Source organism: Molossus molossus, unplaced genomic scaffold (assembly GCF_014108415.1).
Source record: "Molossus molossus isolate mMolMol1 unplaced genomic scaffold, mMolMol1.p scaffold_m16_p_19, whole genome shotgun sequence".
NCBI classification, from domain to species: domain Eukaryota; kingdom Metazoa; phylum Chordata; class Mammalia; order Chiroptera; family Molossidae; genus Molossus; species Molossus molossus.
Window position 1 is genome coordinate 4,192,358 of NW_023425354.1, and position 18,027 is coordinate 4,210,384.

Below are 18,027 nucleotides of genomic sequence, written 5' to 3' on the forward strand. Positions count from 1 at the left end.
GACCTATGTGTCTGCTAGTCTCCTGCAGCACTAGAACGTAAGCTTTCTGGAGCAGGAACTTGGTCCCCAGCGCCTGGCACACGCAGGTGCCCAGTCGTCATCACTCAGGTGAGTGAACTCTCCAGAAGGCAGGTGGCCAGGTATGTTTGATGCTCCTCCTCACTCAGACACACTTGAACCTCTCGGTGTGTTATCGTTCTTGTCTTTAGTTTTTAATGTTCAGGAACCTCTGATAGCACCAGCACTCCCTCAAGAAAATGTTAATAGTTCACCGCATCATAGGTTGTTCAGAATTTTAGAACCTATAATGACAGTGGACATCTGTCCCACCTCAGATCCCACCCTGGCGACAATGATTTAAAACTGCATGCTGAGCGCACCCAACAAAAAGCCACGCGGTTCTGTGCCCTGGCTTGACTTTGCTCTGGAAGCTGGCGTTTTCAGCTGTCGGGCACAGCGCCCTCTAGTGTTAGCCTCTGGAGTGTCTGGTGCTTGTGATCTGGGTACCCACGGACTTGAACTTTTATGGGTGAGATGAGAGAGAGGAGGGCAAATTGCTGAACCCTGGGGTTTCCGCCACCTGAACCCTTGGCAGGAGCTCAGGGCCCTGCCGACACCCGCCGTGAGAGGCCGCAGCCCCAGAAGGGAGTGGAGCATGTATTGCTTTTGTGACCCGGAGAGCCTCTGTTCTTATCTCTGCATCTCGGAGGCAGGACGGACTCTGGAGCTAGGCGTCCTGGGTCCCAGGACGGCTCTCCCACTCAAGAACTGTGGGGCTGTGAACAGGTTACTTATTTTCTCTTGGTCTCAGTTTACCTCTCTGTAAAATGGAGTGACAGTGACAGTACGCTTACTCCATGGAGTTGTGCGGACCTCACAGGTAGAACACAAAGCACCTGGCACACGACTGGAGGAATGAGCACCGGTTGTGCTGTGACTACGAGGCAGAGGACTCCAGAGCCGGGCCTGGGGCACCGCGGTCCCTTCCAGAGCGGGGGTGCACGGTGCCTGGACGGGAGCAGGGAGGGACGGTGCGCGTCTGGAAGGACTGCAGTGAGGGGCACACAGACAGGAGGGTGCAGCGTTGTGGGCAAAGGCAGTGCCCGGGACGGGGAGACGGGGATGGGAGAGGAAGTTGGGAGCCCTTCCAGACACCTCTGCTGGTTTGCTGGGATCCCCAAGGGAAGGGACTGTTGCCAGGATAGTGGCCACCACACTACTGTTCTCCCTGCCCCTCCCACTCCGCTCCCACCTCGTCAGGGCTTTGGAGCGATGTTACTCTTTGCCCTGGAAGATGAGAGGACGTGGAGACCAGCTTCACCGTGGAGTGGGTCACACGCTGGCAGAGGGCAGGCCGGGGCAGGAGAAAACCCGCCCTGGCTTTGCAGTGACGTCAGCCTCAGAGCAGGAGCCTCCGTTCCCCAAAACCTTCCGAGCAGTGTCCCGTGAGAGTCTGCACTGATTCAGGGTTTGGGGTCTGCACCTGTGCCACTCTCCCTCCTGTCCTGGGAGCTCTGGGGACCGACACAGCGGCCAAGGTGGGGACGTGGTCTGCAGACTCAACTTGGGTCTCTGCTCGGGGATCTCTGAGCCGGTGAGGTAGCCTCTGTTGGCTGCCATAGCTCCAGCCAAGAGTGGTTCCCTCCCAGCCCACACAACTCGGCGTCTCCCATCGAATCTCTTGGGGCTGCAGCTTCTGGTTTCTATGGCAACTTGGACAGACCCGCAGTTGTGGTGTTTTGAAGTCCACAGTGAGGCAGAGGTTTGAGACAGGTGGGACAGCACCGAGAACACCAGGTCCCAGACCACAGGTGGGCAGAGGGTTAGGGACGGACACCGCCACCCTCAGCAGAGCTCCACACAGCCCTTCACGGCCTCCGCGATCTCTGAGCACACTAGAGGGCGGGGGAGTCGGGCAGAGTGATCACGGCGGCGTCTGCCAAGCACTCACTGTGTGCCAGGCACCCTGCGACCGCCTTGTAGATACATGGACACGTGCGACTTGCCGAGGTTTCAGAGCTGACACGTCTGCGTCTCTGTCTCAAGGACCCCAGATGTAACACGTGGGCCTGGTCTCGCCTGAGGCATAGGCTTGTGTCCTGTAGGAAAATCTTGCCTGCTTTTTGATGGTGGGGCCCATTGCTCCCCCTTTCCTTGTTTTAAATGTTTTTTAAAAATTGTTTTGGAGAGAGAGGAAGGGAGAGAGAGAGAGAGAAACATCAATGTGAGAAAGAAACATCAGTTGACTGCCTCCTGCTCACCCCTTACCCAGGATCGAGCCCACACCCTGGACACATGCCCTGACCGGGAATCGAACGCAGACCTCTCAGTCCATGGGGCGATGCTCAGTCCATTGAGCCACACTGACACAGGCCCCCTTTACTTTTTTGTAAGCCACAGTCTAGTTATAGTGGAATTGGTTTCAGTCATCATTGCCAGAATTTCAGTGACCTTGAGCCAGGGTCTTTCTTTTTCAGTGTCTCAGTTCGTCCATGGAGGCCACCCTTCCACGCCCCAGGGCTTGAGAGTGGAGAGGGTGTTGTTAGAGGGAATAGCTCATCCACCCTGTGGTCTGAGGTCTGCAAGGGCCTGCCCAAAGGTGACGGGCAGTCACCGAGACCCACCTGTTACCATGACTCGATGAAGAGCTGCAGAGCAGTGGCCCCGGCTGGGGAGCCAGCAAAGAAAACTTGCTGTCTCCCGCCTGGGCTCCTGGTGGGGGATCCAGTGCCTGGCAGAGGGAGGGGACAGCTCTCCCGAGGCCCTGGTGTCCTCTAGAAGGAAGGCAGCTGCTGCTGGGTGTCGTGGAGGGAGGGTCAGGTGCTTGCTGAGGTTGGCCAGGCTCCCAGTGCCAGCTGTCCTGAGTTACTCAGCAGCCTGCAGGGCTCCGCAGCACGGCAGATAAGGAGCAGGCTGTAGCCGGTCAGGAAGGATAGCCCGGTTTAGAAGGTGGTGTCCGGTGATAGTGGCTTCAGGGTGACCCACGCAGCCCAGCATCCGCTCGGCCACCACCCTGCTCAGCACTCACCGCACAGCCAGAGGGCAGGCAATTGCAGAAAGTAGAAAAAGGATTTCACTCCTAACAAATTGTCTTGTTCTGCATAGAACAGGCTCTTAAATCTTTACTTTAAATGATGCCGCATGTGATCTGTCATTTAGCCACACTTTGATCCAAAGTCCTCTGCAGGCCTTGTGTTTGCCTTGGGTGGGGGCAGTAGTGCCTGGCGTTGGGTGCAGGGAGAGGATATTCCCGGAGCTGGTGGACACCGTGCTCCGCACGCGGGAACGTGCACTCAGCTGCGATGTTGGTGCCTTCCCCAGGGAGCTGGGAGAAGTGTACCCTGTGGTGCCTTCAGCGGCCATTCACCCTGTGTTTTCTTGTCCAGCTGAAACTAGAGGACCGCTCCGTGGTGCCCCGGGATGTGGTCCGGCACATGCGCTCCACTGTGAGTCCTGCGTCCTGCCCCTGGCAGGGTGTTACTCGGGGTTGTCTGGGCTGGGTCTCCCGTGGCTGGCACCGGGTGCCTGCTCAGGCCTGGATGCCCTCTCCTCCAGGACAGTCAGTGTGGCACCGTGATAGACGTCAGCATTGACTGCGCCGTCAAGCTCATTGGCACCAACTGCATCATTTACCCTGTCAGCAGCAAGGACCTGCAGCACATCTGGGTGAGCTCCTGCCGCTTCTCATTCTCCTCTGGCCCTTTGGTGTCTTCGCGGAACATGGGTGCTACCCCTTCCCAGGTCAGATGGCCAGGCCCAGGGTCCTCCCGCTGCCTTGGAGCCTGCCTGCTGCTTCCTGTCAGTAAGCCATTCAGACCTGAGCTCAGGACTCGTCCTGTGTCAACCCCAGCACAGGCTGCAGGTGTGATTCTCGCGACCTAGTTTCCCTTCTCCTCCAGCACTTCTCTCTTTTTAAACAAGTTTCTATTTGGTACTATTTTTTTTATGATTCCAAACTTCCCAAAAAGTTGTAAGTTCTTGTATTCCATGCATTACCCAGGTTCCTCAGCTGTTAACATTTCACTCCGTTTGCCCATCACCTGCCGCCCCATCGCCCTCTCTCCTTAGCCTTTTCCCCTCAAACATTTGAGAACAAGCTATAGATGTGATGCCCCGTGGCTTCTGAATCCTACAACGTGTATTCCCCTGATTTAGGAACATTCTCCTATGTAACTACCATTCCCTGGAAATAGGGAGTTCGTACATTACTGTCTGTTCCACAGATCCCATTCAGTTGTCCCAGCAATATCCTTGTCCCCCTTCTGATCCAGAACATTCAGGACACACTGCATTTATTGGTCACCTCCTCGATCTCCAATCTGGACCGGTTCCCCAGTCTTGCTCTGTCTCCCATAAAACAGATATACCATCGCGTGACCTCAGCGTGCAACTATCTGAGGTGGTCCCAGAAATGCTACCGAGCTCTTCCCTGGCCCACAGCGTCGGTGGTGGCACCATGGTGGTGTTCACTGAGATCCCTGGTCGCGCTGGCGTCTGCCACACCTCCCCATAAAGTCACTATGTGCCCCGTGCAAATAATTCTGTTTTGTGAATAGATGTTCTGGGCTCATGTCAGTAACCTGTCACACGTCAAACCCCAGTCTGCTGCCTTGGCCTCCATTAACAGCCCCCCCGGCCTGGCCAGCATGCTGATGGTTGCTAAGTGCTGGTTTTATGGCTCCACTGTTCCCTCCTCGTTTTCGTTACTGGTCTACAGTGCGGAAGAGCTTTACCTTCTGCCCTGTTTGTTTATTCTTTCATTTTTTACATCAGCATGGGCTCAGGTTCCTGTGTTGTTCAGTTGGTTATGATCCATTACCACCATTATTTGTTTTGTTGCTTAAATGAGCCCAGCCGTGGTCAAGAGGAGCCCGTTCAAGCTGCCACCTGTGACCTTTTGACTATTTCCATCACTTTTCTTCTGAGCTCTTTTTTTTTTTTAATCCTCACCCGAGGATATTTTTTTCCATTGATTTTTAGAGAGAGTGAAAGGGAAGGTGGGGGATGGAAACATCGATGTGGGAGACACATCAGTTGGTTGCCTCCCACATGCACACCAACTGGGGCTAGGGATCGAACCTGCAACACAGGTACATGCCCTTGACCGGTACTTGAACCTATGGCCCTTTGGTGATTGGGCCAACACTCTAATCACAGAGCCACACCAGCCAGGGCATTTTCTTAGCTCTTTTTTTTACTTTCCATCCTGTATTTTTTCTGATCCAGCCCTGGGATTAGCCATTTTTCCAATGAGCCCTGATTTCTTTCATGGGAGAAAACCAAGATCCGGATGTAGGTTGAGTGTGCTCATTGCTACCAGGCCCTTTCAGGACAGAGCGAAGACATACGTGTGTGTGTATATAAGTTTAGGCAGACACACATGTAAATGTGTCAGTACCTGTTTGTGTATGCATTAGAATACGAGCTTGTCCTGATACCTCCAGTTCCAGTCCAGCGCCTGTCTTTCTCTCCCCTTGTTATCATACCTTCCCCAGCTGTGAGAAGCTTGGCTCTTGACATCCTCGGGATACTCGCTTATTTGCTTCAACCACTTTGCTTTCTTGTCCATGTAACTGCCCTCCACAGCCCGCTCCACTCGAATCTCGTATCCTTGGATGCCACCGGTCTCTGCACCACCAGGCAGTCCCTTCACCTCCTCCTCCACACCAGGAAGGGGAGTTGGGGTGCAGCTTAGAACCTGGGGGAAGCCTGCAGCTGCAGCAGTTCCTCAGGCCCAGTACTAACTAGTCCAGGCAATGAGCTGCCTAGAGCCTTCCTCCCTGTCTCAGTGGGGCAGAAAGAGACTGGAGCCCAGGACACTAGTGCCATCTGTCATCTCCCACCCCCTGTGCCCTGGTCTACAGCCCTTCATGTATGGGGACTACATTGCCTATGACTGCTGGCTGGGGAAGGTCTACGACCTGAAGAACCAGATCATCCTGAAGCTTTCCAATGGCGCCAGGTATGCTCACCACAGGGAGGGGAGGGGTTTTCTCCCGGGCCTGTGACGACAGTGCTGTGGGCATTCAGGGCTGGCCCTGGGCGAGGCTCCTTATCGCAGAGGCCTGGTTCTCCCACGCAGCTTCTGGCCGGTGCCCTATCTTGGTTCAGGGAGAGAAGCATGATCACTTAGGATATCTGCTGGGAGCTGATTCTTTATTTAGATGTTTTAATGGTGCTGAGCACTCAGATGCTGCTGTAGGGTTTTGTTCATTTTAGGAGAGTTATTTATTCCAGTCTCGAGACTGAGTCGTGGACAGAGGAACAGTTGTACCATTTTGACACACTGACATGTTGGGATAACTTCTTTTGATACTGGTCAGCGTCACCCCGGTCCTGGCTGCCAGGCCTCCTCTGAGACCCTGTCACTGTGCCACGTGGACACCAAGCCATGTTCACTATTTCAGGTGCTCCATGAACACAGAAGATGGTGCCAAACTCTACGACGTCTGCCCACACGTCAGCGACTCGGTACGTTTGCGGGGCATCTCGTGCTCCTTGCTCCTCTGGGCTGTGCAGGGAAAGGGCTTCCTAGTGCAGAGCTTGCAGCGGGTCCAGGCTGCTGCTAGCCGTCTTGTCAGCTTTCACCTCCCCTTCTGAGACCTCGGGGCTTGCTTTTGGAGTGCACAGTGTCCTGGCGCAGCGGGCATTTGGAGCAGCAGCTCATGACACAGTTGTGAATGAGTATACTAGGCAGTGCGCACGACCCAACAGGTTGGGCACTGCTCCCTCTCGAGCCTCAGTCCTCAAAGTGTCTTCCCTGACTAACGGCACTGGCACGGCCGGAGAGCACAGAAAAAATGGAATGAGTCAGATGTGCATGTAATACAATTCTTAGTGATTTATACGCACCTTAGGTGTGAGAGGTGCTGCTCGGGAGTCTTAGGGTTGGTTTGGGAAGTGTGGAGGCCTCTGGTGGGGGGCAGGTGAGGAGTGGGGTTGGGGTGGTATGGACAGCACCATCCCCTGGGGAGGCACTACTGACAAGGGCTTCCCTCTGTCTCTAAATCCTGCAGGGGCTCTTCTTCGACGATTCCTATGGCTTCTACCCGGGCCAGGTGCTCATTGGCCCAGCCAAGATCTTCTCCAGTGTCCAGTGGCTGTCAGGAGTCAAGCCCGTGCTCAGCACCAAGAGCAAGTTCCGGGTGGTGGTGGAAGAGGTGGGGACTGGGGACTGGTGGGAGGTGGGTGTGGGACCTCCATCTCCATGCCCCGGCTCGGAGCGCTGCCCACCCTGTCCTTGCCTGCTCTGAGAACTAAACCCCACTCGTTGGCCTCTGGACCCTGTTATGTGAAAGGGCTTTGAGGGTAAGGGGAATCGAGGCTGTGGTCACGGGTGACCAGTAGGCGATGTCCCCAGCCTGCCCGACCCAGGCTGAGCAAGGTGGGAGTGTAGAGTGGCAGGTCCACGGGGCCCTGACTGGAGGTGAGGGGGTGACAGGCATCCCCGGGGGTGCTGTAGTTGTAGGTGGGGCTGTAGTTGTAGGTGGGGCTGTAATTGTAGGTGGGGCCTGCTCTGGGGGTGTTGGTACTTGGTGCAGCCCCATAAAGACCTGCTTCCTGCCCTGGGGGTCAGGTGGGCTCTGGGGAGCTGCTTAAAGGGCGAGCTGTTGGAACCTGCTGACCATGGGCCTGTGCCACTCACCGCCCCTAGGTGCAGGTTGTGGAGCTGAAAGTCACATGGATTACCAAGAGCTTCTGTCCAGGGGGCACGGACAGCGTCAGCCCCCCGCCCTCTGTCATCACCCAGGAAAACCTAGGCAGGTGAGCAGCTCCGGCATGCCACCCACCCGGAAACCCCAGGGACAGGCTCTGAGCAAGTCTCTGGGCCACAGTCACAGATGTGGGAGCTGAGAACTGCTGACCCGGCCCCGGCTCTCCCCTCCAGGGTGAAGCGTCTCGGATGCTTTGACCATGCGCAGCGGCAGCTGGGGGAGCGCTGTCTGTTTGTCTTCCCAGCCAAGGTAGAGCTGGCCAAGATTGCCTGTGAATGTCCGGAAAAACACTGCGCCCAGGGGGAGGGCTCTATGGCCAAGAAGGTATGTCCTCGGGGTTGGGGTTGGTGGGCTTTTGAGGAACTGGCCTTGAGTGATTTCCACAGCCAGGAAGATGGTCTGTGTTCCAGGTCTTGGGGGGCAGCCCTCATGACCCTTGTAGGCTATGTAGGTGTGTATAGCTGTCACCCCCCAGGCCAGGCTGCCTGAGGTCGGGCCTGCCTGGGTGCCCTGCACCCCCAGGGCAGGACTTGTCAGCCTGCTGCCACAGCTTCCTCCTCCTGCTCTGCCCTCGCAGGTGAAGCGCCTGTTGAAGAAGCAGGTTGTGAGGATCATGTCCTGCTCCCCCGACACCCAGTGCTCCAGGGACCATTCCACAGAGGACCCAGGCAAGAAAGGAGGGGCCAAAGCCAAGAGTGAAACGGGGTCCGCCAGCCCCGAGGAGACGCCTGATGGGTCCGCCAGCCCAGTGGAGATGCAGGACGAGGGCTCAGAGGAGGCCCTGGAGGGGGGCGAGCAGCTGCCCCCCTTCCTGCTGAAGGAAGGCGGAGATGACAGGCTACACTCCGCAGAGCAGGATGCAGATGATGAGGCCGCCGACGACACGGATGACACCAGCTCAGTCACCTCCTCTGCCAGCTCCACCGCTTCCTCCCAGAGCGGCAGCGGCACGAGTCGGAAAAAGAGCATCCCTTTGTCTATTAAGAATTTAAAGCGGAAACACAAGAGAAAGAAGAATAAGATCACCCGTGACTTCAAGCCGGGGGACAGGTACACCCAGGGGGGCCCTCCCTCCTGGCCGAGTGTCCAACCTGAGCCCAGCCCCTTAGCTCCACATACACGTGTGCACGCAGGCTCACACACGGGTACCCCTGTGAAGGCTGGGGTACCCAGCTGAGATGGAGGTGCCTGGGGTTGGCCCGATGGAAAGGAGAGATTTGGGAGTGAGACAGAAGGTGGGACTGTGGCCTTGACCCCGAGTCTGCCCTCTGGGACCACATTCTCTTGAGCTCTCCCAAATGGGGCTATTCCCAGAAGAGAGCGCAGGCATGGAACCTGCGTGAGCACCCTCTGGCTCGTTTGTCTTCCTTGTGTCTGGATTCAGTTCCAGGTCACCAAGCCCACAGGGAAGGGGAGGGTAGAGGGAATACCTGCCCTTTCCTCCACGAGGCCTTTTGCATGGCCTGGCTCACGGGCCCCCTTTGTAGGGTGGCGGTGGAGGTGGTGACCACGATGACCTCAGCAGATGTGATGTGGCAGGACGGCTCGGTGGAGTGCAACATCCGCTCCAACGACCTCTTCCCGGTGCACCACCTGGACAACAACGAGTTCTGTCCCGGAGACTTCGTGGTGGACAAGCGAGGTAGGCCATTCCTGCTGAGGGCTGGGCCGGGCCTGAGAAAAATGGGCAAGAGAGCTCAGGGTCAAGAGGAGACTCCCCTTTGAAGGTGGCTTGATCTTTTGAGGACTGGGGGCGCCTTTTTTGCCTTCTGTTGACCTTGCCAGGGAACACGTGGCTTTTGTGCTCTGCTCTGCTCGACACATGGCGGGTGGGTGAGTGGATGGCACGTGGTGCCACCAGGGCTCCTTAGTTAGTCCTGTGCTCTCTGGTTCCCTAGTCCAGAGCTGTCCAGACCCCGCTGTCTATGGTGTAGTGCAGTCTGGGGACCACGTGGGACGCACCTGCGTGGTGAAGTGGTTCAAGCTGCGGCCAAGTGGGGACGACGTGGAGGTGAGCATGCAGCCTTGCTTCTTCCTTCGGGCTCTGGTGGGCTAGGTGTAGGGCCCCTGGGCTCATGACAACCCATCCTATGCCCAGTTGATCGGAGAAGAGGAAGACGTGAGCGTTTATGACATTGCTGACCACCCTGACTTCCGGTTCCGCACGACCGACATCGTCATCCGCATTGGCAATACTGAGGATGGAGCTCCTCACAAGGAGGATGAGGTATGCTCCCCCCACCCCCATTCAAGTTCCTGTGCAGCAGTTGCAGTTACTGGAGGTGCCACCAGGTGGCTCCAGAAGATCAGATCTGCTAGTCCTCTGGCTTGTCCCAAGCTGTCACTTCTCTGGGCCACCTGCAGAGAGAGTGTCTGCCGCTCCACCTGCCAGGATCAGGTGCATTCACAGAGCTGCTCCCTGAGCCCCACTGGCTGCAGTCATGAGAGAAGCTTTGCTCCTTGTGCTCAGCACTGTGAGCGTGATGCTGGGTGCTGCAGCACCACAGGGCAGGCACGAGGGCGTCTGAGCTGGGCCTGGGGGTACATGGGAATGCTGGTGTGGTCGGGCAGATTCCAGCAGAGAAAGAGTGAGAGCAAAAGTACTGAGGCTGAAACCCTGTCCTGGGAACGACGGGAAGCCTGGAGCGACCACAGTGCTGAGAGAGGAAGGGAGTCAGTAGGCGCCGTGCACTCGGTGGCCAGGTGCAGTGGGAGCTCTGTGGACAGGGCACCTGGGAGGTGTTTGAACAAGAGGTCCTGTGCTTGAGCTGCTCGCTGTGGCCTCTATCTGGTGCCTGCACCCCTCCTGTTTGTACAGCCTCACCTTTGCCACCCACTGCTGTCACTCCCTTTTGGGGGTGCTCTGGCCCTTGCCTCTCCTGTGAGGCTGCGCCCTTGACCCTGTTCCATTTGCCCGGCAGCCATCAGTTGGCCAGGTGGCCCGTGTAGACGTCAGCAGCAAGGTGGAGGTGGTGTGGGCTGACAACTCAAAGACCATCATCCTGCCCCAGGTAAGGCCCTGCCAAGACCCAGCCCACTCAGTTGTGGCAGCTGGGCTGGAAGCCATGGCCTGTCTGCTGTCCCCACTCAGGAACAGGAGGACAGGCTCTCAGATCTTCCTGGTGAGGGGGTCTCTTCGGGTAATAGGGTCTCAGGGAAAGCTTGAGAGGAAGAAGGTGGCATTACTTGCCAAGCTCTGTAGTCTTACCCCACCTGGAAGCCTCCCCCGATAGCCGGCTGCATGTAGATACCACACACCTCCCAGATTTGCCTGGATCCCCATCTCACTGTGTTGAGAAAGTGCAGGTTATTTCCTATAGGCGAGAGAGCCACTGACATTTCTAGGAAAACCTTCGCAGAACGGTAAGCGGAAGGAGAGGAGCCGGCCCCCGCCCCAGCACCTGTGGTGGGTTCTGAGCTGCAGGACTGTTCTCAGCACCATTCCTTCGTCTCCTTGTTGGCCATCCTCAGGCCCGCTCTCCTCTCCTGGTGCCATGTAGGGAGGGGCAAGGGAGTGGGAACAGACATGGCCCAGGCTCGCTGTCCCGTACCTCCCCCTCCTCAGGCATGTTCCCAGCTCCCAGTGTAACAGGGGCCTCTGACCAGAGTCCTCTGGGCTGGCCTGGATGTGCCCCAAGGGCAGAGGCTGACAGTGCACACAGTGGGAGGGGAGGCCTGTCGGCTGGGGCTCGAGGTGCTGTTGCTGGGGAAGAGCAGGCAGAGGCTCCTCCCAGATGCACAGGTGCCACCTGGCACAGAGAAGCTACCTGCAGAGTCCAGAGTGGGAATGGGGAGGGCTCGAGCGGGGCTGCCAAGGCCTCCGGTTTCTGAGGGTCGGGGTCCCCAGAGCCTGGCAGAGCTCTTCCGAGTGGCCCTGTCTGTCTACCCCCAGCACTTGTACAACATCGAGTCTGAGATCGAGGAGTCGGACTACGACTCAGTGGAAGGCAGCACCAGCGGGGCATCCTCTGATGAGTGGGAGGATGACAGTGACAGCTGGGAGACGGACAATGGGCTGGTGGAGGACGAGCACCCCAAGATAGAGGAGCCCCCCATTCCACCCACAGAACTGCCAGCAGCCCCCGAGGAAGACAAAGGCGTAGTGATCAGCGAAGAGGCGGCCACGGCTGCCATTCAGGGGGCTGTGGCCATGGCCGCCCCGGTGGCGGGGCTGATGGAGAAGGCAGGCAAGGACGGGCCCCCGAAGAGCTTCCGGGAGTTGAAAGAGGCCATCAAGATCCTGGAGAGCCTCAAGAACATGACCGTGGAGCAGCTTCTGACAGGCTCCCCCACCTCCCCCACAGTGGAGCCTGAGAAACCGACTCGGGAGAAGAAGTTTCTGGATGACATTAAGAAGCTGCAAGAAAACCTCAAGAAGACCCTGGACAATGTGGCCATCGCAGAGGAGGAGAAGATGGAGGCCATGCCGGACACAGAGCGCAAGGAGGACAGGCCCGAGGCACAGTCTCCTGCGAAGGCCGAGTGGCCCAGCGAGACCCCGGTGCTGTGCCAGCAGTGCGGCGGCAAGCCCGGGGTCACCTTCACCAGTGCCCGGGGCGAGGTCTTCTCCGTGCTGGAGTTCGCGCCCTGTGAGTGCGCCCCTTTCTGCTCTCAGGTTCCGGGCACAGCGTGCACCCATGCAGCCCGCTGCTGCTGCTGCAGGGTAGGGGGTGGGGCGCAGAACAGTCCCCTGGTGTGGTCGCTGGTCTGATGCCAGGAGAGGGTGGGACGAGTGTGGGTGTCTCCACCTCCCTGAGGAGCATGCCCTGCAGCTGCCTTTCTGGATGGAGCTCTCGGGGCCTCGCCGTTAGGGACTGAACATTCTCTTCCCCTCTCCAGCAAATCACTCTTTTAAGAAAATTGAGTTCCAGCCTCCAGAAGCCAAGAAGTTCTTCAGCACAGTGCGGAAGGAGATGGCACTGCTGGCTACCTCACTGCCTGACGGCATCATGGTCAAGACTTTTGAGGATAGAATGGCAAGTAGCCTGGTGTGGGCTGGCGTGGGCAGGTGCAGGTGGGCTGTGTGGGCACAGCCAGCCTTGGCCCCAGACCTTCAGGCCTGAGTGGCACCTGAGAGGCCTCCCACACCCCTGATAAGGCAGGAAACGGGCTCAGTCAGGCGTGGGGCCAAGTCCAGCACCTGTGTCTAGATCAGAGGCTCCTCCTTTCCTTTGTTCTGAAGTTAGTTTTAAATTCTGTAATTATTATCCGAGTCCAGTCTTCTTTTTGAAGCATTAGAACGTTACAGAAAACGCTGAAGTTGCCTTTGACTGATCTCCACCCTGCCAAGAGGTTCAGTGCATTTTCTTATGATGATATTTTATTTATTTATTTATATATATATATGTGTATGTATATATATACTTTTTAATCCTCGCCCTAGGACATTTTTGCATTTATCTTCAGATAGAGCGGGCGGGAGAGAGGGAGGGGGGAGAGAGAGAAACATCGATGTGAGAGAGATACACCAACCAGCTGCCACCCACACGACCCCAACCCCGGGCCGGGGACAAAGTGCAACCGAGGTACGTGCCCTTAGGGGGAACCGAACCCAGGACTCTGGTCTGCGGGCTGACGCTCTAACCACTGAGCAAAACTGGCCAGGGCATTTTTTATATTTTTACATTCTCATGTGTCATCATAACACACACTGTTTTATGATTTATTTTACATAAATAGCTTGTCATTGTACACATCATCTGCAATTTGCTGTTTTGCTCAGCAGGGTCATTTTGAGACCTACCATGTCGGTTCATGCTGTGTATCCATCCCATTCAGCCACAGGGTAGCCTTCACGCGACACCGCAGCCGGTCCCGGGTCTGAGTCACAGCCCAAGGCAGTGTCTTTGCTTTCCTGTTGTTCCAGGGATTGGCAAGCCCCTCCCACCTTGTTTATTCAGCCAACCTCTAGTGCCCCTCTGTGTGCCACGCACCCGGCAAGTCGCTGAGCTAGGCTCTGATCGAGGCCCCGGCTCGGCTCAGCTCTGGAGCAAGGGGCCAAAGAAGAGACCACAGACCTCGGGCAGGGCTGGGAACTCGTGCCGGCCGCTGCTGCTCGAGGCTCCTAATGCTTCTGGTTTACCTCGGGCCTTAGCAACAGTCTTTTTGAAAACTTCAGCCTATCTCGGCCCTCTCAGGGATGAAGAGAATAGTATTTTTTGTTCTGTTCTTCTCTTCTTCCACATCTCCCTGCGAGGGAGAGGGAAGCAGTGTGGGGACCTGAGGCCCACAGGGCCCTGTGAGGACGTCCGGGGGAGCGTCCGGTCGCCCGCCTGCTCCCATCCGCCGTTTGCCAGCTGGCATTCGCCCGCAGGGCCCATGACACCCCCGCCCCACAGGTCGCGGTGTCCGTGGTGTCCCGGTGGCTGAACGGCCCGTTTCTGTGTGGTCTCCAGCATTTCCCCTGGAGCTCAGACCCTCTTGTCCTCGGGTCCCTGAAGCAGGTGCAGCCCTGCCTTCCTCACGTGTTCTTTCACACTCTGAAGGGCTGTCATTGCTGCCTCATTTGGGTTGGGGTCAGGGCAGGTGTTTTGAGGAATACAACTCAAAATTTAATGACTTAGGAGAAATGAAACCTGGTTCGATAAAAACCAGTTTGGAAAATTCCTTTCATACCGGGAGTTAAAAGATGCCAAGTGGGTGTGTACAGAGGAGTTTGCAGTCACGCCTGTCGCTGGTGGGGTGTGGAGTCCCAGGGTGCTGCTCCTCCACCCACAGTGCCCTGGAAAGCACACAACCAGACATGTGTGGACCCTGCCAACCAAGCCTCCCCCTCTAGGACCTCTTCTCGGCCCTGATCAAGGGCCCTACGCGCACCCCCTATGAGGACGGCCTCTACCTGTTTGACATCCAGCTTCCCAACATCTACCCGGCCGTGCCCCCCCACTTCTGCTACCTCTCCCAGTGCAGTGGCCGTCTGAACCCCAACCTGTATGACAATGGGAAGGTGTGTGTCAGCCTCCTGGGCACCTGGATTGGGAAGGTGAGTACTGTTCCAGTCAGGGTGGGGGACAGCCCATGGAGGACAGCCCCCTGCGTTTGGGACAGTTGGTCATGCTGTGTGTGTTTCAGGGGACAGAGAGGTGGACGAGCAAGTCCAGTCTTCTCCAGGTGCTCATCTCCATCCAAGGTACAGTGGGTGGGGCCGGGGGGAGGGGGCTGCTGGGGGGCACCGCAGCTGGTCTCTGCCCCTCCCCTGCCGGGAGGCCTGGCTGTCCCCGTGGGGGTCGAGGTCAGGCTGGGCCTGATGAGCTTCTTCCTCAAAGGTCTCATCCTCGTGAATGAGCCATACTACAACGAAGCCGGCTTCGACAGCGACCGGGGCCTGCAGGAGGGCTACGAGAACAGTCGCTGCTACAACGAGATGGCGCTGATCCGCGTGGTGCAGTCCATGACCCAGCTGGTGCGGCGGCCCCCCGAGGTCTTCGAACAGGAGATCCGACAGCACTTCAGCACCGGCGGCTGGCGGCTGGTGAACCGCATTGAGTCCTGGCTGGAAACCCATGCCCTGCTGGAGAAGGCCCAGGCACTGCCCAACGGGGTCTTCAAGGACAGCAGCTCTGCAGGGCCACCTACTGTGGCCGAGCTCTCAGACAGCGGCCGGGAGGAACCTGAGGATGGCGGGCTGGCCCCTGGAGAGGCCTCCCAGGGCTCAGACTCAGAGGGCGGTGCCCAGGGCCCAGCCACAGATGGCAGGGACCACACAGACCAGACTTCGGAGGCAGCGCCCGACGCCTCGGTGCCACCCAGTGTCAAACCAAAGAAGCGGAGAAAGAGCTACCGGAGCTTCTTGCCTGAGAAGAGTGGCTACCCTGACATCGGCTTCCCCCTCTTCCCGCTTTCTAAGGGGTTCATCAAGAGCATCCAGGGGGTCCTGGCCCAGCTGCGGGCCGCTCTGATCGAGGCAGGCATGCCTGAGAGCTCACGCAGCAAGTAGCTGCCGGCCTCCAGGAAGGAGGATCGTGGTGGGAGAGGCCAGCTGCTGCCCGCTCACTCCCTGTCCTGGACCTCCGCGCTCCCCATTTTCTCCTCTGTCCCCAGTGCAAGTCCCCCACTGCCTTCTTCTTCCCAAGGTGAGTTCGATGCTGACGTGCAAGAAGTTTCTTGAGATGCTGCCATTTCTATTCTGAAGCAATCTTTCAACAGGCAAGCCCCCTGTGCAAAGCAAATCTGAACCCTGTTGCTGACTTTCCACTTGTCACTCTAGGCGGAATGTCCCGGCACTTGTCCCCTTGCGGTCTCCATCTCAGGTTGAAGGTGGAGTTTTCCAAGGGTCTGGCTCCGGGGCCCTGGGGCCCCAGAGCTGTGCCGAGCAGCAGCAGGACGAGTGGCCATACCTTGCATGAAGTGTGGGTTGCTCCAGTAATTTCCCTGGTCCCTTTCATCCTCTTCAGTGCCATTGTAGCTTCCCCATGTCCCAGGCCACTACTCCAGGTCCTCCCTCGTCCCCCAGCATCAACACTCTCCCCTGGGAGTTGTCGCCACTGTCCTCAACTCCGTGCTCTGTTCTGGCCCATTTACAGGATAGCCCTCAGGCCTGTTGAACTTGCTCTCTTAAGAGACCAGGCTGGCTTCAGGGTGACACCTAGAAGAGGTGGTGGCCTTCACGCTAACATGTGAGGACCAGGGAGCTGTGGGGAAAGAAACAGCTGTAGGTGCCTTGCTCTTCCTGTCCCATGGGGCGTGGGCGGGCGGTTCTGACTTCAAGGCCTCGTCTGCTTGAACTGAAGCCCGTGTTGCTCCCCGCGCAGTCCGGTCCCAGGACCCGGGAGGAAGGAGCAGCGGCACAGCCAGGGCCTGGGCACGTGTGCTGGGCCTTTCCCATGGACTCTGCCCCTCCCACTACCACGCTCACTGGGAGGGGGCCTGTAGCTCGAGACACGAGCCCACCGCTCCTGAGCCAGCCTGCCCCGTGAGAACGAGGCCTCCTCAGCCCTGGCCCACAGACCCGCGGGCTGTCTGGGGGGAGGTGGCCAGCATGCGGCGTGGGGTCTCTTCCCTCACAGACAGGCCCAGAGGTTTACAAGTTTTCTAAGCTTTTGATAATGTGAAGCTCCAGGTTAAGAGGATGCTGTTGAGCACATTGCAGGTATGTAATTTCTGGTGTATGTATGTAATATTTAAGGTTGAAAGAAAATAAATTTCAAAGGCAAAGATATTAACTCTTATTAGAAAAAAATAAACAAACAAAAAAAAGAAGCCAAAGCATGATGCGTCTTGTCCGCCTTAAGCTGGCTCCCCACCTGAGCTGTGCCATCACCACCCAGTGGGCAGCAGCTGAGGGGAGGGACGAGCCCGACCGTGGCCGTGGCACCGGAGCCCCGGCGGTATCTTGTGCCGGACGTCCAGAGTGGCTGCTGGGCTGTGCTTCCCAGTGCGTTGTCCATGTGGAGATGTGAATGCCTACTGCTTACGATATCTGTATAAAGTGCTCTGTGATTAAACCTTTTTTTTTTTTTACTTGCATTTTTTTTTTTGTTTGTTTGGCTTATTACAATGTACAAAAAAAAGACAAGGTGGCACCATTAAACCTGCCTCTGCCATTCATCCGGGCTCTGTTGCCTTTCTTCCCCTCTGGACACCTCACACACCCTCCCCAGGGAAAGGAGAGCCGTGGTGGGTGGCTCCTGGCTGCAGCCCGTGGCCCTGCCCGTGGCTCTTCCGTGCCTTCCGCTTTCCCAGGGTCACCCTGCCTGGGAGGTAGGACTCAGGGTTCAGAAGCCAGTGCTCCTGCCTGTGGGCAGAGCTGTGTTCGTTCTTCTAGAGCCAGCCGTCAGCAGTGCTGGCTACCTTCCAGATGCCAGGGAGCTGACACCGAGGCACCTGGCCGGGGCCATGAGCCAAAATGGTCGCCCGGTTGGGAGATTGGCATCTGCCCCTCCCTGCTGCTTCCTTTTAACTGCTGCCCAACAGTCCCCACAAGGATGGGTGGGGTAGGTCAGGGGAGGCTGGCACAGCACTAGAGCCCTCAGTGGGAGGATGACAGACTCCTTTTAAGAAGGGAACAGGTGCCGGCCATTTGGGGCTCAGTTGCTCCTTGCGTTTTCCCGATGCCCCTTACTTGAGGCATTTTCCCTTCCGCTGAGACCAGGTGGCCGCGTCGTCCTGGCTAAGGAAGACGTATTAGCTGGAAGCCGTGCTTCCCACATAGGGGGTGAGGCCCAAAGGGGTATAACCAGCTTTGGGGCAGGACCTTACGCCCTGCAAAAGACACCTGGACCCGCTCTGGTCCTGTGCCCACTGCCACAATCACTGCCTGATCCAGGAGGCACCACTGGGCATCATTAACGTTAAAATACTGGAGCCTGGCAGG

The 18,027-nt window shown here is 57.4% G+C and overlaps 1 protein-coding gene across 3 annotated transcripts in view; it reads left to right on the forward strand.

The window, feature by feature from the left end:
* Positions 1–17,240, forward strand: part of UBE2O (ubiquitin conjugating enzyme E2 O) — a 51,874-nt gene extending 34,634 nt beyond the window's left edge. For 2 of the 3 annotated variants that reach the window (XM_036269178.1, XM_036269176.1), the window contains exons 2-18: positions 3,387–3,446; positions 3,556–3,666; positions 5,865–5,962; positions 6,408–6,471; positions 7,017–7,160; positions 7,655–7,764; positions 7,889–8,039; positions 8,293–8,765; positions 9,203–9,357; positions 9,614–9,726; positions 9,814–9,942; positions 10,637–10,726; positions 11,608–12,304; positions 12,555–12,691; positions 14,494–14,697; positions 14,787–14,844; positions 14,981–17,238. In XM_036269178.1, coding sequence (XP_036125071.1) covers positions 3,435–3,446; positions 3,556–3,666; positions 5,865–5,962; positions 6,408–6,471; positions 7,017–7,160; positions 7,655–7,764; positions 7,889–8,039; positions 8,293–8,765; positions 9,203–9,357; positions 9,614–9,726; positions 9,814–9,942; positions 10,637–10,726; positions 11,608–12,304; positions 12,555–12,691; positions 14,494–14,697; positions 14,787–14,844; positions 14,981–15,651 — 3,417 coding nt within the window. In that variant the 5' untranslated portion in view covers positions 3,387–3,434 and the 3' untranslated portion in view covers positions 15,652–17,238. Of the gene's footprint in view, positions 1–3,386; positions 3,447–3,555; positions 3,667–5,864; positions 5,963–6,407; positions 6,472–7,016; positions 7,161–7,654; positions 7,765–7,888; positions 8,040–8,292; positions 8,766–9,202; positions 9,358–9,613; positions 9,727–9,813; positions 9,943–10,636; positions 10,727–11,607; positions 12,305–12,554; positions 12,692–14,493; positions 14,698–14,786; positions 14,845–14,980 lie in introns of all 3 variants that reach the window. The other variant, XM_036269175.1, reaches the window with a different exon arrangement.
* Positions 17,241–18,027: the final 787 nt, after the last annotated feature.